The 21,340-nt window shown below is 39.0% G+C and overlaps 1 protein-coding gene across 1 annotated transcript; it reads right to left on the bottom strand.

Annotated features, from left to right (window-relative positions):
- Positions 1-842: 842 nt before the first annotated feature.
- Pcdh10 (protocadherin 10) lies at positions 843-20,889 on the bottom strand. Its single transcript, XM_050138460.1, has 5 exons — positions 18,259-20,889; positions 16,701-16,759; positions 16,027-16,133; positions 7,637-7,942; positions 843-971 (listed from the first exon to the last, which is right to left on the bottom strand). Exons 1-5 carry the CDS (start codon positions 20,887-20,889, stop codon positions 931-933), a joined length of 3,144 nt encoding a protein of 1,047 aa, XP_049994417.1. The 3' UTR covers positions 843-930.
- Between the last annotated feature and the right edge of the window lie 451 nt (positions 20,890-21,340).

The following is a 21,340-nucleotide window of genomic DNA, read 5'->3' as shown; positions in this document are numbered from 1 at the left end:
AAAAAAAAAAGCATACAGTAAGAAGGACATTGCTATGTAACTCATGGTATATGTGTTGACTCTAGACTCAGAGCTAAAACTCCAATTATAAATACAAGCTTTTCTGGCTCACAAGTTGTTTCCATCCATGTCCTTTAAAAATTAATAGCATTCTGAGATTTGATGCTTTCAGACCTCTATATTCTCTCCACTTGGAATGATCTAGATTATTCGTTGCAGTGACTAGGACGACCTAAAGAGCCCCAAATTTCAAGTACTTTTTATTCTCTATATAGCACCAACAAAGATGAGACTAGCTTTAGCTTTTATTCACCAGTATTTGTGTATGTAGTATTTTTATAATACTAGAGGCTGTACCCATCAGATAGTTTTGCAAATTTTAGGCAGCTTTCCACCCTGAGCACCATACCCTACCCTCTTTTATTTTTTGAGACAGTGTCTTTATAACGCCCCCAGGCAGTACTTGAGTTCTCTCTACAGACCAGATTGGCACTGAACCCCCTGCCTCAGAATACTGAATAGTAAATTATTGTTCTATCTACTCGGCCTAGTTTTATAATTTTTTTTTAATCTTAAACAACCAACAACAACAGTCTTACACTATTTTCAAGCTACATTATCTAAATAATTTTAACTCCACACAAAAAAAGGAGTTTATGAGACACACTCAGCCAAGAAGAGTCTAGGACACTGAGTATTGAATATTGTTTAATGATATTTATAGGCAAATCAATTTGCATATTCCAGGATTATCTACAAGATATTTATAACTTAAATTATTCATATGTTGATTCAGAAATCCTCAGTAAGATGAAGCAGGAAAAATAATTCCATATGTAGGCGTTCCTTTTCATTGAATAATTCTACTTAGGTTTTAATTGATTATCTTCTTTTGTTAGAATCTTATGATGGACAAATGCTTAAATGGGTTTACTTCCAATGTGCAAAACAAGAAAGAGGGTGGAAATGATCTGTAATATAAAATGAGGTATACAAAAATGTTAATATGCTAAAAATAAAAGTGTGCAGGATATAAATTTTCCTTGGTTACACAAAGTCTCACAGCAAATGGAATATTATGTAAAATAACAGCTAACTTTATCTGTTCCCTTCTCTTCACATTCATTCTTGAATAACATTTTAACTAATCCTGTATATTTGCTCAAAGACATAATTATAAATGACTTCAGTAAACAGTATTCATACAGGAGTTAAACAAAGAGATGGCTAAATCTAGAAGAAGGCATGTACTTACTAGCTTCATAGAAAAGTGAAAGATGAAGAATCACATGTGAGATACTCAAAAACATGAAGCTGGAGGAACACCTCACAGACAAGGTATGAAGTGGTTGTAATTAAAACACTAAGAGTCAAGAGTCATGAATCACAATTTCAGTCCCTTAAGATTTAATATGTTAAAATAACAAATCAAAATAAGTTTAAATTTTGAAAATGTTGAAAGATAAGGACAAATCAAAAGAAATTTAAGTTCTAAATAGGATGAACGGTAAATCATAATTTAAACACCATTATCTCGAATGAGTTCAAATTTTACTGCCCTCTAAAATCCCTACATATATTATCTAAATAAAGGACTAAACTAACATTTTAAGTTGTGAAAGCAGATGTTTGCTTTAAAAGTGCAGAAATCGTGCTTATGCCAAGATATGTGAACGAATGAATGATGATAGTATTATGTAAACCCACGTACTTAAAAAATATCTGCTCTTCACTGTTCATAAGTGATTTAAAATACACTATGCATTGCTCGGTAGATCTGGAAGTGTCAAGAGAGTAATTGTGTCAGGAGAAAAAATATAGGGCAGAAGCAAATTTTAGCAACATTTGCAATTGCTTGGAAACACATTATTTTTAATAATGATCACACAAGTTTCTTCTCAGCATATGATGGCTTGGGTAAATCATTTATAAGATTATCAAACTCAGGTCAATTGAATTGACAGACATTTAAATGGCATGTTAAAAACTGCATGGTTATGAATAAGGCAAGAACAGTGACTAAAGGAACTGTAAGAGTTCTTTAGCAAAGGGATTAGGGCTTTCTTGGATGGACACTAGTTTGCCATCAGCCAGTGTAAAGATGTGCAGTGATAAGAGGCTAGCTATGGAGACACACAACGCCAAGGTAAGAAACCCCCAGCACTGGCAGATGAGCATGCATAGGAAATGAAACACTGGGTCTCACTGTTGCCTCTCTGAAGAGTTTTCATAACTTCTAACCCTATTAGTTAAGATACACCAGAAGAAAGAACTTAAAGAGCAGCGTAACAACCAGTTGTCTCATATCCCTAGGGTTATAGGGAGGACCCAGGCAGCTGCTGTCTTCAGTTGAGCGCAGTGATGATAGAAACTGGGAATACATGAAGGGCTTGCACATATAGGGACTAACGGGATTAGGTGAACATCAGATTCTGACAGTAGACACAGGGCTGAGCTGTGCTACTGATTATTAGTCATCATTAATTTCCTGGAGAAGTGGGTAAGCTATTTGTTTACAGGAGATTTCTTCATAATCCTAGAGTCACGGAAGTTAATCGAGAAACAGCTCCACTGGAGTGAGAACTGGGATTTGTCAAAAATGGATGAAGTGAAAATCTAAGTAAATTGGGCTCATGGATCTGAGAGTGAGGAAAGAAGAACAAGAGCTCAACAACAAAGCTCTCAGAAATATTTGAATAATAAGTAACCGAGCTTGGAGGAAAAACAAGATTCAAAGAAATTACTTTGCTGAAAAGAAAAATCACAAAAATCATAAAATCATTTACTGATGGCTGGAACTATACGACAGAAATGTCTTCTAAAATACTTTAATTTAAAAAAACACTCTGTAGATTTAACAAATCTGCTATACTATGGCGTTACTGGAATGGACATATCCCAAAAATACCACCGCACAGAGTTATATAAATATTCTAGCAATGAGTGTCAGTAAGAAAGTCATTTTGTCTTGAATTCTGTATATGCTCTCTGCACACTATTGAGTTCAGCAAATTATGAAAACTCACAGAAGGCACACTGAGATAATGAAGACATTGGGAGAGATGTTACTAAACAAAGCATGTTCCTCACTTCCCATCAGCTCGAGGCTGGAAGTGCTCAGAAGCCGATGTCCAAAAAGAGCTGGTAACCAACTTTGGATTCACTAAGAAGAGATCTAGGTAGACTATCAGCAACAATTTAGGTGCAATGTTTTAATTTTTTTATCTTTTCATTGTGGTCGAAGTGAGCGGCAAAATTTTGAAAGAATGTACAAGCTGATAGAAAGCAGTGGGACAACTGATCTTTTGCTGCACAAGCAATAGTCCAAATGCTTCTAACATGAAGGCCTGATGGACTACAACATGTTTCAGCAAGTGGTTCCCTCTAAACTGATGAGTCTAGAAAGTTCACTGGGCTTAAGAAGTTTTCAAGAACGTTACATCAGCCATGTTTCATTGCTTCATTTAATATGTTGAACGTGTCAATATCACGAATACAGGATGAATGATTACTACACACTGGAGGGAAAGAGGACATAAATGAACATATCTTAAAGAAAAAAAAATAAAATCATCAGAAAATGTTCCTTGTGTATCCTCATGTTTTTTTTTTTTTTTTTTTTTTTTTTTTGCCGCATTGCTTCTGCTTTCTAGTTCGGACCACACTGATTTACTGCCAAAAACAACATTTTAACATTAACATATACTCAGGAGTGACTCCAAATATAGATCAGTATTGTTTTGTTTATTCAGGTTTTGGCCAATTATATAAGTAACACATTTTCTAATCAACTGCCTTGCCTCAAGCTATTTTTTGAGGGAGGGGGATAGAGAGGGAGAAAGAGAGACAGAGAGAGAAAGACAGAGAGAGAGAGAGAGAGAGAGAGAGAGAGAGAGAGAGAGAGAGAGTTTGCATGTGCAAGCATGAAGGGGTATGATCTGTGGGGTGCAGTTCTTGGTACTTGTGTAGGCCAATGCAATTTGTCATTGTGTCTCCCTCAATCCCTTCTCTACCTTCTCTTATGAGACAGTATCTCTCACTGAACCTAAAACACACCAATTCCCCTAGATTAGCTGGCCACACAGGGGCATAGCTGTACCAGCCTGACCACTGCCAGGGTTACTTCCATGCCTGCATTTGATTAGAGTTCTGACAACCTGGACTCTGGCTGTCCTGCTTACAAGGCAAGCACTTTACACACTGATCCATCTCCTCATCGCTGTGCTTAAATTATTTCTGTTCCTTATCTTCTGAGACTAGCCAGATTGTTTCAAGTAATGCATTGTGTCATTTAAAGGATGAAATTACTTTAAATAAAATGCCTATAATAAAAACACACACCCTAAGAATCCTTATGACAAAAGTGAAATGTCATTGCTAATCTTCAGAGAATGTCTTTTTCCCATTTTAAATTGGCTTCTAAATTGCTGAAAGCAATTATTAACTTCAGTTAAAAGTTACATTTGTGTTTTAGGATTTCTATTAATCCAATAAAATGCAAGGTGAAGCTAAACTAAAGTGCAAAGGTTCAGGTAAATCTAGGTAATCTATCTGTTTCCAACATACACAGTTTTGCTGTGAGCATGAACTCCTCAGCTCTGTAATATAAGTAGGAAAACACAGGTCAGGCAGCATTTGTGACTAAGGAAGTATTGATAGATGGTAGCTGCATGCTACCAGTTGTTGTAAGTTCCAGTTGAGTAAACAGATCATGTTGAACTCTTTGGACGTTTTTCTATGTGTTAATAAAAAATATGTGACTCGTTTAGATAGCTATGTCATTTTCCTTGTATGCAAACACCTCGTATCTTTTTCTTTAGTATAGCTTAAAAAACACCATCAGAGGTATAGTACTCAGAGGGATCAGCATAGACAAGGATCTAATTTATATTTTTTATCTCATGTTGACCTTTGCTCATCATTATTATATAAATTACAGTGGTTACCTCAGGAGACATTTTTGGAAACTTTAAAAAATTACTAACTATATAGCTACTTTCCTAAACAACAAATGTATATTATGCTCATTATAAAACTAAAACAAAAGTAAAACAGCAATATCAATAATTATTTAAACATTCTGATAAGCAAGTAATTGGCATGAAGTTTTAGGGTTTTTAATCGTATGATGGATGAGGTTTTTAATTTAGAATATGAGAATGTTTCCATTCCTGATGATAAATGGCTCAGTATTAAAACCCCTCAGCCTATGATGGAGCCACCTGAGTGTATAGTGTGTACTAATTGGACTAACATTAAAATAACTGTGTCTATTAAGTCTATGTCAAGATATAACTTTAAGGGTGATTGTCTGAATCTAACATAGCATAAATCACTAAAAATATTGTTATTTTTAAAAAGGAGAAACTCATACATACTCAAAATTCCAGGGTAAATTAAGTACATGATAAATACAAACGGCCTTTTTTTTCCCCTATTTATTCTCTACTTAGGTCACACTTCATTCCAAACACTGAGTATTTGCAACAATATTAGTTGGAAAAAATCCATAGTGAAAAATATGTGTAATTAGAGACTAATTTGATTCAACAGACATGTTTAATCAATATAGGACCAAATTTGACTTTACAAGGTACAATAATAGATTTTTTTATTTGATTATGCTAACACAACTACATATGAACAAATGGCCCCTGAATTCAAACTTCTAAATGAGAATATTAGATTCTTACAAAATAGAAAATTTTGCAATAAAATAGAGATAGTGTTGTTACTAATAATAAATATGATTACTATGATCATTATTAAAAGCAAAAATCAGTTAAGAAAGTCTTTTTTTAGTTATTGCAAGTTCCAGGTTTAAATAGAAGTATAATTTGCCAAACATTGTACTCACAAAATTATAAAAAAGAGAGTTGCTTTTCCATTTTCTGTGGATTGTCTTAACCTGACAATATGTCCTTAAAGGAAATATTAGTATTCATTAAAAGTATACACTTTTAATTCCTTAGAATCACATATCTTTTAATTTTCCCTTTTAAAATTGCTAATAATGGTTTTCTCTAAAACATATTCTTAAAGTTACACAAAACAAGGTGGCATTATTCATATTATTTTGGAAACATTTTATTTTTAAGAACAGTTTCAAATCTATAACTCAGTTTATGAAGACCTCATCATGGTCTGCTTTATAAAATTTGACTTTTGCTCTCTTTGAAAAAGCGAGAATGTATGACTATGTCTAATTTTGGATCTTGGACTCCCAATAATTTATGTATTTATGTTTTATATAGTATAAATAAAATTAAGGATAATCAATTATCAGTCATTCAAAAAAGGCATAATTAACAAACTCTGTGATACTAAAGTGGTGTATCCTCTGGAGTTACAGTCTTTCCTTAAAATTTAAGAACCTGAACACAATCTTTCACTTAAAAAAAAGATCACTATTATCATCACTATTTATGAGTCTGATGAGGACCTCAGTGAAACACTTGCCTGCTCTTATTGTCAAACATTAGAAACCATGGCATCAATAATTTATTATATGATTTTTGCATTACACACTCTTAATATATACATATATATGCTATATATTATGCATACTCAGTTTGTTTTCTTTTCTTTAAGTTTCTAAAATCTTATTTTACCAGCTTCAATAGAAATAATACATCTCCAATACTTCTCAATCTTTATTCAGTTTTATGAGCCAATGAATATTTTCTTGATACTCGAAGATGAAAAAATATATCAAATGCATTAGAATTTTCAATACCAGGTAGATTTCGATTTTAGATTGAGTTGCCATGGATTTTTAACCTCGATCGGGTATTACTTATGTGGCTTAACCGGAATTGAATTATAAATAGTATTTATCCTTTAGCAAAAAGGAGACGATGTTTTGGAGCAGATATTAAATGGAATAGTTGCATTACTGAGGTCTTCAAAGGAAAGCTATCATAGAAACCCCAAGCATTTTCACTGTCATATGACTGTATAGGATGATCCACAATCCATGTCTATATTGAACTAAGGGCCATGTCTGTTGTCTCAAGGCTACAAGATTACTGGTCACTCTGTCACGCAGTATCTCCAACTCTGATTACGGACCTCAGTCCTCACCAGCAAACCTCCTAATCTCTAGTGAAAGCTCAGTATGAAGTATATACACCAACACTGCGCTCTAAATTTGGTCTAATACGTTTAACTTCATTCTGATAAACCACAGTTAGCTGATGATACCAGCCAATATCATCAGGAAACATGAGACTAGGCCAGGAGTCATAACTCAGGGATAGAGTGCTTGTCTGATATGCACAAGTCTCTGAGTTCAATACCCAGAATGCCTTACACCCCCCCCCCCCAAAGGACTCTGACTTTGATTGGACCTTCAAATTACACAGAAATCAAGTAAACAAGGGTTCCACACTCTAGGGAAATATAGAACATCTGAAAATATTTTTTCATAAAAACCAAGCCTGTGTCTTTTAAACATAGCCCTAACATCAGAGCCCACCTTCCTGCTAACTGTATCGGTTTTCCATCCTCAAGTACTGCTTAAAACTCAAAGCAATTTTCATCATCGTTTCTAAGAGTTCAGTTTTCAGCAATAAGAATGTGGGCCTTTACTTCTTAAGAGGAACCACTTTGATGTAAACTTTTGTGTGATACTTACTCAAATAAGGTGGTTTGTAAGGCGCTCGTGTACTAGACAGCAATCCGTCCAGCTCCTTCCTCTCCAGGGTGCCATGCAGGGCCTTCTCTTTGCCGAAGGTGGAGAAGGACCGCTCTGCTCCAGGCTGGGCTTCGGGAGGTTCAAAGACCTCGGTGTCTGGAACTGAGTCCATGCCGGGGACATGCAGGTTGCTGCGGTAATCTGCAGCCTGACGTCCATCCGAAGGGACAAATGAAGGCATCCAGCATCGGTCGGAGTGGCCCAGCGCTTTACATTCCTCAGTGCAGTTAGAGAAGAGATCCATACCTGGAAGAGAAAACCGTAGAGAGAAAAGGCGAAGAGACAAGAAACTCCAGATGGAGTCACCGTGGGAAGCCATACGGTGGGGGAAAAGTCTAGAGGTGATGTAGTGATAGGTGAAAACACTTTACTAAGCAAATTTTCTCTTAATCTGATGGGAACAAAAAAAAAATATCATTTCCCCTACCATTTAAAAGGTCTTACTCTATGGCAAAAAAAAAAAAAAAAAAAAAAAAAAAAGTTGTAGAAACAGTTTTTAAACTCAGAATACTAGTGGAAAAAAAAAACAATGCTGGCTGCCAACTTTTTAAAAGTTGAGGAAAAGAGTGAATGGACAAAGCATATTTGAAAACTCTCTCATGGGCTGAAAATAGACAGAAACCCAAGCTACCTGGGCTTCTTAATCTACAGCCTCTAAGAAAGCATCATCTGATGTTCCTATCTGACCACAGTTAGACAACAGACTTTAGATTTTAAATGGAAAGTAAAATTCAACAGTAACTCAGCCCAAATTCACAAATGCCCAATGGCCCGAATTCTGCCCATTTTGTACATAGGAAACAGTAAAGTTCTTACTTTCCTGGGAAGTGAGTTCCTAAAGGTATCTGTCACTGGAACTCGGGCAGTCTATATGCCTATACACTGCTTATATTTACCCCCTTGCACAAACCAAAACCAAATGACTATAATTAGGGCAGCCACAGTAACCGAAAGCACTGGGAAACTGCTCAAGATAATATTGACATAGTCCTTAGTGCTCATCTATACTGTAAATGTTGGTCCCAGTCAACACAACTTATATGTAGCCAGATTGAAAATGACACTACAAATTTTATCACATTCATTAGACTAACAAGACTATTAAATGTTACCTGATTGTGGCCAAGAAAGTCCATCTAGTTTTTGAATCATGTACAAGAATTTGTGGGTATTGTATATGTACGTATATGTATATGTATAAATGTGTGTGTCTCTCCACATGTGTGCAGATGTGCAAGTAACTAGTTGTATATGCACATCATTTCTCAGCCATTACCCACTGTCTTTTCTTTGTTGTCTTTGGAGATGGAGTCTGTCGCTGACCTGGACTTTGCCAAGTAAGCTGTGCCATCTGGTCAGTGAGCACTGGGGTTCTGTCTGTCTACACTTCCCCAGTAGTGGGATGGCAAGTGCATGCTTCCAGACCCAAACCAGCTATCTGTACTTGGGTACTTGATCTCTAGTCTCCAGGATTCAAAGACAAGTGCTTGGCTGACTCATTTATCTCAACAGTCCAAGAATTTTTTTTGTTTGTTTGTTTTTTCGAGACAGGTTTTCTCTGTGGTTTCAAGAATTTTTGATAGCTATGGTATTTATTTTTTTATTTATTGAGCTATATATTTTTCTCTGCTCCTCTCCCTCCTTGGCCTCTCCCATGAATTATTATACGTTGGCCTCAAGCAGGTTGTAGGAATTGAACTCAGGTCCTCTGGAGGAGCAGCTGGTGCTCTTGATTTCTGAGTCATACCTCCAGCTCCATTGTTTGTATCATTTGTTCTACTTTTTGAAACAGGGATTCACTATACAGCCCAAGCTGATCTAGAAATAGCTAAGTAGCCTAGGGTAGCTTGAAATTCTTAATTTTCATGCCTTCGACACCCAAATACAGTCAACCGTCACCATGCCCACCCAATCTGACACTCACTTGGTACTGAGCACAACACAGAAAGAATGTAGAGATATATCATTCCAATGCTTTTCTAAACATGCCAGTACATTTACTGAATGTTTTAAATATTGGTGAATCTTTCTAGTGTTTTAAATTTATATCTATTGTGTGTGTGTGTGTGCATACATACTATATAGCACATGTGTGTGGGTCAGGTCAGGTCACAACTTGAATGGGTGGTTTCTCTCCTTCAACTATGTGGTTACTAGGGATGAAATTCAGTTCATCGGGTTGAGTTTCAAGGACCTTTCCCCACGGAACCATCTGGTAAGCACAATTTTGATTAATTCAAATAACTAAAGCATAATTAATTTATATCATAAAGTATTTCAAATATATGAAAAGATGAATTTTAAAACTAACATAGAATATTATTTAATGAGTATACTTGATTCTTAATTGCCCAATATCTAGAAGTCTCCAGTTCTCAAAGGAAAATTGTAATGCTTCAACTGAGGTACTATTACACACTGATTTAAATGAAAATGTTTTTAGAAAATAATATTTCAAAATAATAAAACTTGTAGAATCTCTGCAAGTTTTTTGAGTTAATGGGCATTAACTTTAAAACAAGTTACTTTTTTGAGGAAAGGACGCCAAGGTAATTACTGGTTGTTAATCCCACTAAATAGCAACTTCATTTTAAACAAACCTACGCATGATGCTAAGCCCATCCTTGGCTGTAACATTCTATTGATAACTGCCATGTACGAGCCTGAAGGTGAATTACTAGTGAGTAATCTCCAGAGAGATTAAATACTGAAACCAGAACTACAAAATGTGGCTGGGAACAGAATGGAAATCCTGGAGATGTTTCACTACAACCTAGACCCATCTGCAAGAAGACAGGAGCGCTAAAAGAGAAAGAGAACATTCCTGATGAGCATGTGTTCATTCGGTATACAGGCAACATCCCTGGCACGAGACTTGAGTTTGAATCCACCGGTGGTTAACTTTTATCTGTTTTATTTAGTGCTGGGAGAAAGAAGGCTCCCGTATATCATATAAATCACATTTAATAAAAATGATTATGCATAATTATTTTAAAAATAAATCTGAGATAATAAATTTGAAGAATTATGGATCTTCAGTCCAAATTAATAGTGTAGAATTGTTATATTTCATCATGAAAAGCTAAATACTAATAAAAGGTTTCCCAGTTTGTAACTTTTTCTTCATATGATTGATGCATATCATTTTAAATGGGGCAAATATGATCAAACATATGAAAATCTAGCCATTCACAACTTTTAAGTATTTACATACAAGTATTCATTGTAATTCAGATTACTGTGATCTCACTAATAAACCAATATGCCAGAGTTAAGATAGCTCTTGATGTTATAAATTATTTTATATTTAGTTATATATTTAATTGTACATATTTTTCATCTTGCAAACTGGCAATTTTTTCTATACAATAAGTTTTTCTATATAATAAATGCTATGAATAAGAAGTATTCATAGCCTGTTGCTAAAAAAATTAAGGATCGCTGAAAGCTTGGTACAAAACAGTCTCCTTTGACAACAGAGAAATTTGGTAAGCAATGTTTTAAAAAAGTTAGGAAGCTATAGAGTGAGACTTTCTTGGAAATATTATATATCATTGTATATAACTGGAATAGAAGGTGAAGTGTCTGGAACAGGGCCTGAGTATTTCACCAGTTTTATCGATAAAAAAGTGGATATATTTCTTATAATGAAAAATCAGTTACAGAAATGAAAATGAAAACCACAAGTTAATCAATAAACTTCAAATAAGAAACAGAGAAATTAATGGAAAATAGACTTTTTTCATTTGTCATTTAGAGAAATAGTTGGAGAATTAAATAAATGTATCCCATTAAGCATCCCTCACACAGGGGAGCAGCGAGATGACTAACAATGTTCCTTTATCATTTATCATTAGTCACAGTGACTGTGTAACTTTAATTACCAAATACGTAGAAGAATCTTTAACTTTTTGTGAAAACGTGACCACGTACCAGACAAGATGTCAATTCCATTACCTGTGATGCAACTCAGAGCATCCACCTTGTTCTCACTACTTCTTACAGCTCCAATTGAAGGTTCAAAATTTAATAAGTTCAACATAATATTCTCTTTTTGAATGCATTTATGATTAAGCTTATGTCATGTATGGAATTGTGAAAAACATAGGACAATTTTTTAAAAAATGTATGACATCTACAAAGTGTCTTAAGATATGTAATTTTACTTGCAGTTCTTTTTCCCAGTCATTTCCTGCTGGTCCTCAGGAATATTCTGCAGTTATGACAGCTGATATAAGAAACTGACTGTATTACAAAGATAGACTCAGATAAATTTAATATACATGAATCTATATTTTAGACAATAGCTGTTGGCAGTTCTGTTGAGAAATGCTATTATGAAGAAAATTAGAAGTGTATCCAAATTGTGTTCTTTTCTGATAATAATATAAGACAATTCTTCTTTCTAATCAAACCTTTAGTGCTTGTGTTAAAAACAAATTTAAAGCAAACAAACTAATTTTTGAGAACATTTCTAGCCACCCTTCAAAGTATCCAAAAGAACTTCATATTAAAAACACTTATAAGGTAGAGGTAATTTTTAAGACTATTCCAGGGTGAGATATTTATCATTATTCATTAACATATAAAACACACATCATAATCCTATCCCTTCCTATCAGCTTTCAAACAACTTGTAGTGTTCTCCATTTCCTCTCAATATGTTCTTGTCTCCATTTTCCCAGTTATAAGCATCCTCACTTTATCAGATTGTAGCTCATAGCTACAGAAGCCAAAGCAAGCTTTAGCAAACAGCTGGAGTGAATCTCCTGTATTTTTCACTCAAGGCTTTTGTTATCACTACCTGAAATCTTAGTAGCATTAAGAAAATGATATTCATAGTTCACGAAAAATAAGAATTCTCTTGCAAAAGTTGTAGCTATTCAATGGTTTAATGTAATACATGGCATATATATCTTACTTACTATCTTGAAAAAAATGACAATTCTAGTTATTTTATTTTTAAATTTATATCCAACAGTTTACCATGCATGATGAATAAATGTCTTAAATTCTTTTAACAAAATATTATAAGACAAATCTGGCAAGTTTTAGTTGTCGTAAGTAATGACATTATCTGAAATTCTCCCTTTTAGCATACCTTTTGAAAGGGGAAGGCAATAAAATAAATTCACAACTCGTCATATCTTCTTAGCATAGTCATTTAATAAAGACCTGTTTCTTACAACTAAAGACATTTATGTAAATATACTTTAGTAAGTTTTAAAATCATATAGCTAAGATGCTATATCCTTATCCTAAGATAGAAAAATAAATCTTTTAAAATACTGACTTACTAAAGAAGCTTGAGAATATGCTTTATTAAATTAGTTTTCGGTCCTTGGACTGTAAGTAATCAGTTTTCCCTTTGTGATGGCTTATTCAAGCTTTTACCACATCTCCCTGAACCCCTGCCGTGTCTAACCGTTACATCAATAGTGTAGTTAAAAAAAAAAAAAAAGCAGAAAGCACCTTGACAAGGATATAAAAAGCAAACTGATATGGAGCAGTGGTCAAACCCAGGAATTTTGTGCATGGAGCCAGGTGCAGTGGCCAACTGAGAAAGCTTATGTGACTCTCTGCAGCTGCCTTCTTGTCGGCAGCCTTTCTGTGAAGAAGGCTTGAGGCTGCTGTAAGCTTAGACAGCACAAGAGCAGGAAGGAGAAAAATGAAGAACAAGACAGGAAACAACTCAAGAAAGAATAGATAGATGTACTGTGCAAATAAATAAGAATAAAGTAAGGTTAACCTAGAAAAATTGAAGAAGTAAAGCAAAAGATGGGGAATCTGAGCAGGTGAAACAGTAAGCTACATTGTGCGAGAGGCACAATCTAAAAGAGAGAATTCAGAGTTTTTCATTTTTTCCACTGTTGCTCTGATCTTATTGCATTTTCTCCTAACAAGTTTACTGAGATTTGCTTAATTACCTCATTTTGCACATTTAAAAGTTCAACCTAAGTTGTCTTTAACCAAAAAATAAATCACATTTTTTTGGGGGGAGCACACTTCACTTCTGAAATATTCTTGCTACCTGCTGAGAGGTTTATTACACAAAACAGCAGTGTGAACTGAAAAACGTCACTTAGTAAAAGGCATTTTAATTTTATGCATTCAGATTTTAACACTAAAAACACTCAGAATCCTTCTTACTATGAAATGAAGCCTATGACAACTGATCAATTCCACACAAAGGTGCAATTACTTCTGCCTGTAAGTGCTTTCTTACAACTGCAAAACAGCAATTATTGTGCCCAGTATATTGTGTCTACCCTGGGACCACTGAGCTGCAGAAGTGGAGTGGTAATTCTATAACCCTTTTACACATTCAACAACTTAGCTATGGGGGCAAAAAGTTCAGCACTTTGATAACAAAAACTAGAAACTGCTTTGCCTATTTAAACTGTATTGCAGAACACATTTTTTTCTTTTTCTTCTTTTGCATTTTAATGGTCCTTAAAAGGATCTGGAATCCCAAGTTCTTTGGAAGAATCATTAACAAAATGGCAACACTGTTTGTGTGAAATAAAATAGCTCCCAGGAAGACATGGTAACAGGAATATCTAACAAATTTAGTCTTCCTTGAGAAGGTTTCTCCACTCTCTCTCTTTGCATTGGTTATTAGGTTCATTGTGTACGTCTAAGTGACTAGACTAAAATGCTCACAGAGACTGGGGTGCTACTTAAAGAAAAAGAAAGAAAAACACAAAAGGGAGTGGGTGGGAAAGAAATAAAATGCATGCACAGTAACATGTAGCAGAATTCTCTTTCTTGTGTCAAACGTTTTATTGTAAAAAAAAGACTGGGGTTAAATTGGAAACTCGGGGAAAATAGAAATGAATAGTTGTAAATGTACAGTTTTTAAATGATAACAATAAATCATATACCACATATAGGGCAAAAATGAAAGGGACTTTGTACTCACATATAAACTGCTGGCAAGGTCTGGTTTGTTGTCAGGGTCCCAGACACTAAATAGATGCTCTGTTCACTTAGCGTGAAGGCCCGCAAGGGGCAGGGACCTCCGGGGATTCTTGGCAGTTCTCAAGTCTCATTAGGTCTGCATATTAATGACTTGCAGCAATATAAAGAGACCCTTGAGCAGTCTTTTTTTTCCTTTCCTCCTGCCCGGGTTTCCCAAGACTAAGCAGCCATAGACAGAGCCCACATTAGCCAACTGAGAGTCTTGTAGCAGCCACTGCTGCCAGGTCCTGCGGGGTGTGCATTGCCCTTTGACACACTGCCTCAGCCCCATTCCCAGGGATACCGAGTGTTTTAAGGAATGAGTACTCTCTAGGACTAGTATTACCCTGAAAATAAGGAACTCCATCACTTTATAGCATAAACCGAGGTCAAGGATCAAGAGAGCTAAGTGTCACCGAGAGGTAGCTCAGTGATGGATATTTTTCAGATGTTCCCAGGCTTTCCACTTCCCCGCGTGCCAAATAAACACAGAATTAGGAAGAAGGAGAACAGAAAATATCTTTCATGGGTGAAATTCAAATGGAAGTAGAGGAAGGCAAACAATTTTATGAAATTACGTTTGTGTTAAAGTAGACAGTTTAGTTCCTATGAGTTCTTTTAGTATTAGTAATTGCTATTAGACTATTTTGCACATCCTTAAAGGTCAAACTCATATAGAGAATCAAGAAGTAAAATTCAATTTAAAAGTTACATTATATTAAGCTCCCACCTGTGGCCTCTAGTTACCACAAAGGTTAACCTACGTAGACAAATGCTGGAGTTCAAAATTTAATACTTGTCAAAATACAAAAAGATTGAAGAGGCTTCAACATTTCTAATTACCAAATGTCTATTACTACTGTTCTGAATCCCAGGGACTCAAGGTTGAAAACTAGATTTTCAACCTATTTGTGACTCTTAAACACCATCATTTCTCGGGGGATATTTGGTATAGAAAATGTATTTCTCTGAAAGGCATGGGGTTTGAATTCTAGCGCCCAGCCATGTATTTATTTTCTCTTGCCCTTTTGGCATTCAATGAGCTAACTTCTCTCAGTTCCCTCCTTCCTAAATAAGCATTAATTATATCCTAACTGTTTGACGACAAGGAACTAGACAAGGGAGAGATATGTGGATGCCTCCATGTGACTGAAATCTATTAAAGGACATTGCGGAAAGCAGGAAGTCTTCATAGTCAAGGAATTCCAACCCTCAGCACTCTAAAGTGAAGTCACATGTTTCACAATTTCCTTCTGAGCATACAATGGCCAAGAGGAGACAGACCATTCCCTAAGCCATTCTCTGTTGGAAACCTATTTAAATAAACAGCTACACAATGGGCATTCAGATTCCTGTTTGGTCACACTTACCAGCTGACTGGCCACGATTGGTGACGTCATGATCACTGTCTCCCTGTTCACTGTCTCCGTGGCCACTGTCTTTAGAGCTTACTATGTCAGCTTCCTGGAATGCAGAACTAGAAACACAAAAAGGAGAATGTTAGAATTTAAAAGAAGAAGAAGAAGAAGAAGAAGAAGAAGAAGAAGAAGAAGAAGAAGAAGAAGAAGAAGAAGAAGAAGAAGAAGAAGAAATGTAAAGAAACACAGAAAACATTCTTCTGCCACCACATGGTCACAGGTGTGTGCTGCAGACTCTTGAAATTCTTATGCACATCTAGTTCCACATGAACCTCATTTTTTTCCACTTTAAATCCTGGCGCCTTCACAGTCAACTGGGACATCCAACATGTGAAGTTTGGACATTATTCTATGACTGGAGCTAAGTACACGCCTATGACACATCTGTAATATATATGTGGAAAAGTCATGGAAATTGGTAAATATTTTATAATTTTCTATAAACAAGAAACATTTTATAGCCCACAGTCTACAGATGAATAAATTATATACAGTGCTTATGCTTTGCTCTAGCTTAAAGCACTTATGCATTGTGTCTTTTAATATGAAACAACACACCTACTTCTTACTTTTACTAGGTAGGAAACTGTTCACACACCAAGCTGAGGCTTTCAAAGAGTTCATACCTGTTAACTCGGCGAGGTCTGTCAACTAGATAGCTGAGCTCTGCTCGCTGGTGTTTGTTCTAGGAAAGAAAATAAATAAATAAAGAGCACTAAAATTCAGGGGCTGCAATGGTCACATTGCTTTTGAGAATGAGAAATATATTGGGTTTAAGCACTGGTATATATTTTAATGAGTGTGCAGACCTTCGTAAGAGCACAGCCTGGTGATTGCTGAGTAGGAACAGGAGAAATGTGTAGAGACATTTGAATCTAGATTTTTTTTTTTAATTCAGGTGTAAAGGCTTCAAAAAAGAAAACTCTCTGGCCCACAGTGAATGTATCTTACTGTAAAGGGAGATAGCAAACAACCTCATAGCTAGGCGTAATATACTGTTGTGTCTACCACAGAACAACCGTAACTGAATTCTGTGTCTTGTCCTTCCACAGGCTACAGAGTGTTTAAGTGCATACTGATGGACACAAGAAAAACAGCACGCTCAATAATCAAAAGTTTGTATAATTTCTCGAATTATTTTGTTGTTTATTTAGGATACAAATGAGCTGTACAAATATTCGTGAAAGTCAATGAGTTATATCTGAGACTCAAAATAAGGAGATGCCAAGAAAGACTGTCATAATCCTGCCCCCACTTTCCCCTCAGGAAGCCCCCTGCAAGCTCCACACAGCCCACACACCTCAGTCCAACTTTGCTGTACATGGTTCTCCCCACTCCCCACCCTCCAACTTTGCCACTATGCCTCTACCTTTTAAAAAGGAATTGGAATTGACAAGCCAAATTCTTTGATGAAGAAAGCCAACAGTGAGCGTTTCCTCAAGAACACAGTGGCAAGGAGGTAATTATTACTGAAACCATATATTTAAGACAATTGTTCAAGCTTTCAGTTGGTTTACTCTTACAGGGTTTGGTGCCAAAGGAACTTCATTCAAATTCACACTGTGTGGGCATTCGGCTTCAAGAGCTTGTGTTAAAGCTGTCCAGAGCAGAACTGAAGGTTTTTTTTCCCCCCACAGAGAAGTAACTGGTCACTAACACATGCATTCCAATTTAGGTAATGATATAAATTTAAACAATCTATAGCTCACTTGTACACGCGACTGAAAGCAGCGATAAACAAACCAAAATTGAACCAACTTTATTAATGCCTGGGACAGATGCAAAGAGAAAAAGACTTTTGTCAGTGATAGGAAGCGCCTCCCCCACCCTACTTTCTCTCTTCAAGCTTTTTCTACTTGTGTCCCCCCCCCCCCCAGGTTTCAAAGAAGGCAGGATCCTAAATAGGCGAGAGGGAGGAGGAAGCTAAGAGGTGTCAAAGAAGCAAAGGGGGAGGGAACGAAAATAAAAGCAAAGGGGTGGAGCGCAGTCAGGAACAACACGGAAGTTAGGTTACACCTCACCAGGTGAGAAAAGGTGACCCCCATATCCTCACCTTCCCACAGCCATACAAACCAGCTAACACCCTAAAAATACACAGTGCACCAGAAGAGATACAGGGCCGGGCTAGAGGAGGCTTTCTGATGGAGGAGATGAGAGATGGTGGTTCTTTCGCTTCAGCCTTACCTCGTTGGACAAAATGCTTCCGTTGGAAATGATGTCTGGTTGTTGGTCGCTGTACCCGGTGACGATGGCTCCGCAGGGGTTGTGCTCAGCATCTGTACTCCGGGAAGGGCTGCAGGGCTTCAGGAACATCAAGTCGGTCTTGGCGGACTCCGGGGTGAGGCAGACCTGATAGCAATAGTTCTGGTTGTGGTGATGGGAACCGAAGCTCCCGGACTCTTCCACCGGCACCTGGGCCGGGTTGCTGGGGACATTGGCGCTCTGCACCAACATGATATCTGACTTGCTGAGTTTCTTCTTGCGCGCCCTGGCTTGGCGGCCGCAGCAGGTGGAGCCCCCACTACCACAGCAGCAGCAGCAGAGGCAGCAATCACTCGCTAGACAGGTGTAGATGTTGAGTTTTTTCTCCTTTTGACAGCGCACGGCCAACACGATCATGGCCAGCAGGAAAATGAAGGATACTGAGCCCAGGGCTATGATGAGGATCAGTGTAAGGTCCAGTGAAGTTTCCCCGCCGCCAGAGCGGCTGGTGCGCTGGTGTTCCCCGGGCCCTCCACCTCCGCCCCCACCCCCGCCCTGGGGCTCCACGGCTCCATCCACCAGCTGAACAACCAGGGTGGCTGTGGAGGACAGGGGTGGTTGCCCATGGTCGCGCACCTCAATCACCAGCTCGTAAGGCCGCTGGGGGTCGCGCTTGGCTGGGACCCTGCGCGCAGTGCGGAGCTCTCCGGTGCGCCAGTCCAGGCGGAATAGGTTCATTTCATTGCCCCGCACGATGCTGTAGGTGAGCCTAGCGTTCTCCCCGTCGTCCGCATCCACTGCGGCTACGCGAGTAAGCAGGTAACCCGGCTCGGCAGAGCGGGGCAGCACCTCGCGGGCTGGAGTCCCGTTGCGCCCCGGCAGGGGTGCCACGATGGCGGGGGCGTTGTCGTTCTGATCTACAATCAGGATGTTGACTGTGGCATTGCCTGCCAGCGCCTGGGGGCTGCCCGCGTCCCGGGCTTCCACTTGAAAGCTGAAGTCCTTGATCTGTTCATAGTCGAAGGATCTCAGGGCATATAAGTAGCCGTTGTCCGAGTTGATGGACACGTAGGTGAAGACGCTCATGCCCTGGATCTGGCACTCGAGGATAGAATAGGTTAATTTGGCATTGGCCCCTTCGTCGCGGTCCGTGGCGCTCACCGCGTAAATGTAGGCACCCGGCACGTTGTTTTCTGTCACATACACATCGTAGACCGGCTGGCTGAAGCGCGGCGCATTATCGTTCACATCAGACACTTGAACCTGTATCGACTTACTGGTGGAGAGTGCAGGTTCGCCCCGGTCGCGGGCCACGACTGTCAGGGTGTAGGAGTCCCCAGCCTCTCGGTCCAATGGGGCTTCGGTGACGATAGTGTAGTAATTCTTGAAGGAAGACTTGAGGCGGAATGGCACGTCTCCCAGCAGCTCGCACTGCACCTGCCCATTCTCCTCTGAGTCCCGATCGGTCACGCTGAATAGAGCCACCACCGTGCCAGGGGCCGCACCCTCGCTCACCGCCTCTTTTACGGTGCTGAAGCTGATCTCTGGTGCGTTGTCGTTGGCATCCAGCACTCTGACCAGCACCTTGCAGTGTGCAGGCACAGCGTTGGGACCCAAGTCCTTGGCTTGGACATACACCTGGTACACTGGGCTCTCTTCATAGTCCAGCTCGCCGCTCACCTCTAGCCGGCCGGTGCGAGGCGACAGTCCGAAGAGCTCTCGAGCCCTGGGAGAAATGTGACTGCTAAATGAGTACACGACCTCGCCATTCTGGCCTTCATCGGGGTCGGTGGCGTTGAGCTGGATCACTAGGGTGCCAGGGGGTGAATTCTCTGGTAGGGAAACAGTGTAGACGGGTTGGTCGAACGCGGGCACATTGTCGTTGGAGTCGAGCACTCGGATGGTGAGCAAGGCCGTGCCAGTGCGCTGCTGTTGGGGGGGCAGGCCGACTCCCCCACCGCCTCCCCCTCCTTCCCCTCCTCCTCCCCCTCCTCCCCCGTCCACCGCGGTCAGCACGTAGCGGTGCACCGCTTGCTGTTCTCGGTCCAGTGGCTTCTCCAGGACCAGCTCGGCGAATCGGTTGCCATCTCCCTGGGTCTGCACGTCTAGCGAGAAGTAACTATTCGGGGTTATCTCATAGTCTCGCAATGAGTTGGTCCCCACGTCTGGGTCGAAGGCGCTCTCCAAGGGAAAGCGGGTGCCTGGCGTGGCGCTCTCTGAGATCTCTACTGTCAGGTCCGGCTCCGGGAAGGAGGGAGGGTTGTCATTGATGTCCAGCACTTCGATCTCCACTCGGAACAGCTCCAGCGGATTCTCCAGGAAGACCTCCAGGTGCAGGACACATGAGGGACTCTGCTTGCAGATCTGCTCGCGGTCGATCTTTTCGTTTACGTACAGAACCCCGGTCTCCAGATTGAGGTCCAAGTAAGGGGTCCGTGAGTTGGCCACAGTCTGAAATCTGCGAGCTGAAAGTTTTGTAATGTCCAAGCCCAGATCTTCAGCGATATTCCCCACGAAAGTGCCATGTTCCTGCTCCTCCTGCACTGTGTAATGAAGCTGGGAAAAGACTCCGTCCACCATCCAGAGCAAGGCAAAGAATAACAGCACAATCATCTCCAAAAGGAAAGGAAGCCGCTCCCCCGTAGCCAGCCAGCCACCCGATTACCTCCCTAACCACCAAAAAATAATAATCTCAAACATATAAATTAAATAGTATGCTACGAGGGGGGGGGGCTTTTGTGGCTGTCTTAAAATTGTTATTCCTTTCACTACATTTTAGAGCTTCCCCAAATCCAGCCACATTTTTCAGTCTTAACGCAGGAAGGGTGACAGATGTCCCCTCTGCTCAGATGTAGTCTTCCCACTGACCAATTAATAAAATAACGAGAATGCAATAGTCAGCCTCCTTTATTCCGACAGTCTTGGCGCAACGCGGCGCTGGCAAATCCCAAGGAGGAAATTTCGATATTTCAAGACTGTCCTAGGTTTGTCTTCTTTCTGATAGGAGGAGAACGTGGAGGAGGAAGAAGAGGAGGAGGAAGATGAAGAGGAAGAGAAGGAAGAG

The sequence above is a fragment of the Alexandromys fortis genome, unplaced genomic scaffold, assembly GCF_014885135.2.
Source record: "Alexandromys fortis isolate MF-2015 unplaced genomic scaffold, M_Fortis_MF-2015_v1.1 scaffold_15, whole genome shotgun sequence".
In the NCBI taxonomy this organism is placed as follows: Eukaryota; Metazoa; Chordata; class Mammalia; order Rodentia; family Cricetidae; genus Alexandromys; species Alexandromys fortis.
Note: the sequence above shows the minus strand (reverse complement) of the source record. Positions and strands in the feature narration are given on the sequence as shown.

Excerpts from the sequence above, each read along its gene's own strand:
- Pcdh10 (XM_050138460.1), bottom strand. The coding sequence starts at position 20,889 with ATGATTGTGCTGTTATTCTTTGCCTTGCTCTGGATGGTGGACGGAGTC. Across the intron at positions 7,943-16,026 it reads CAATCGTGGCCAGTCAGCTG|GTATGGATCTCTTCTCTAAC; the intron begins GTAAGTGTGACC and ends TTTCTCTTCCAG. Across the intron at positions 972-7,636 it reads TTACAAACCACCTTATTTGA|ATCATTTCCACCCTCTTTCT; the intron begins GTAAGTATCACA and ends TTTATATTACAG.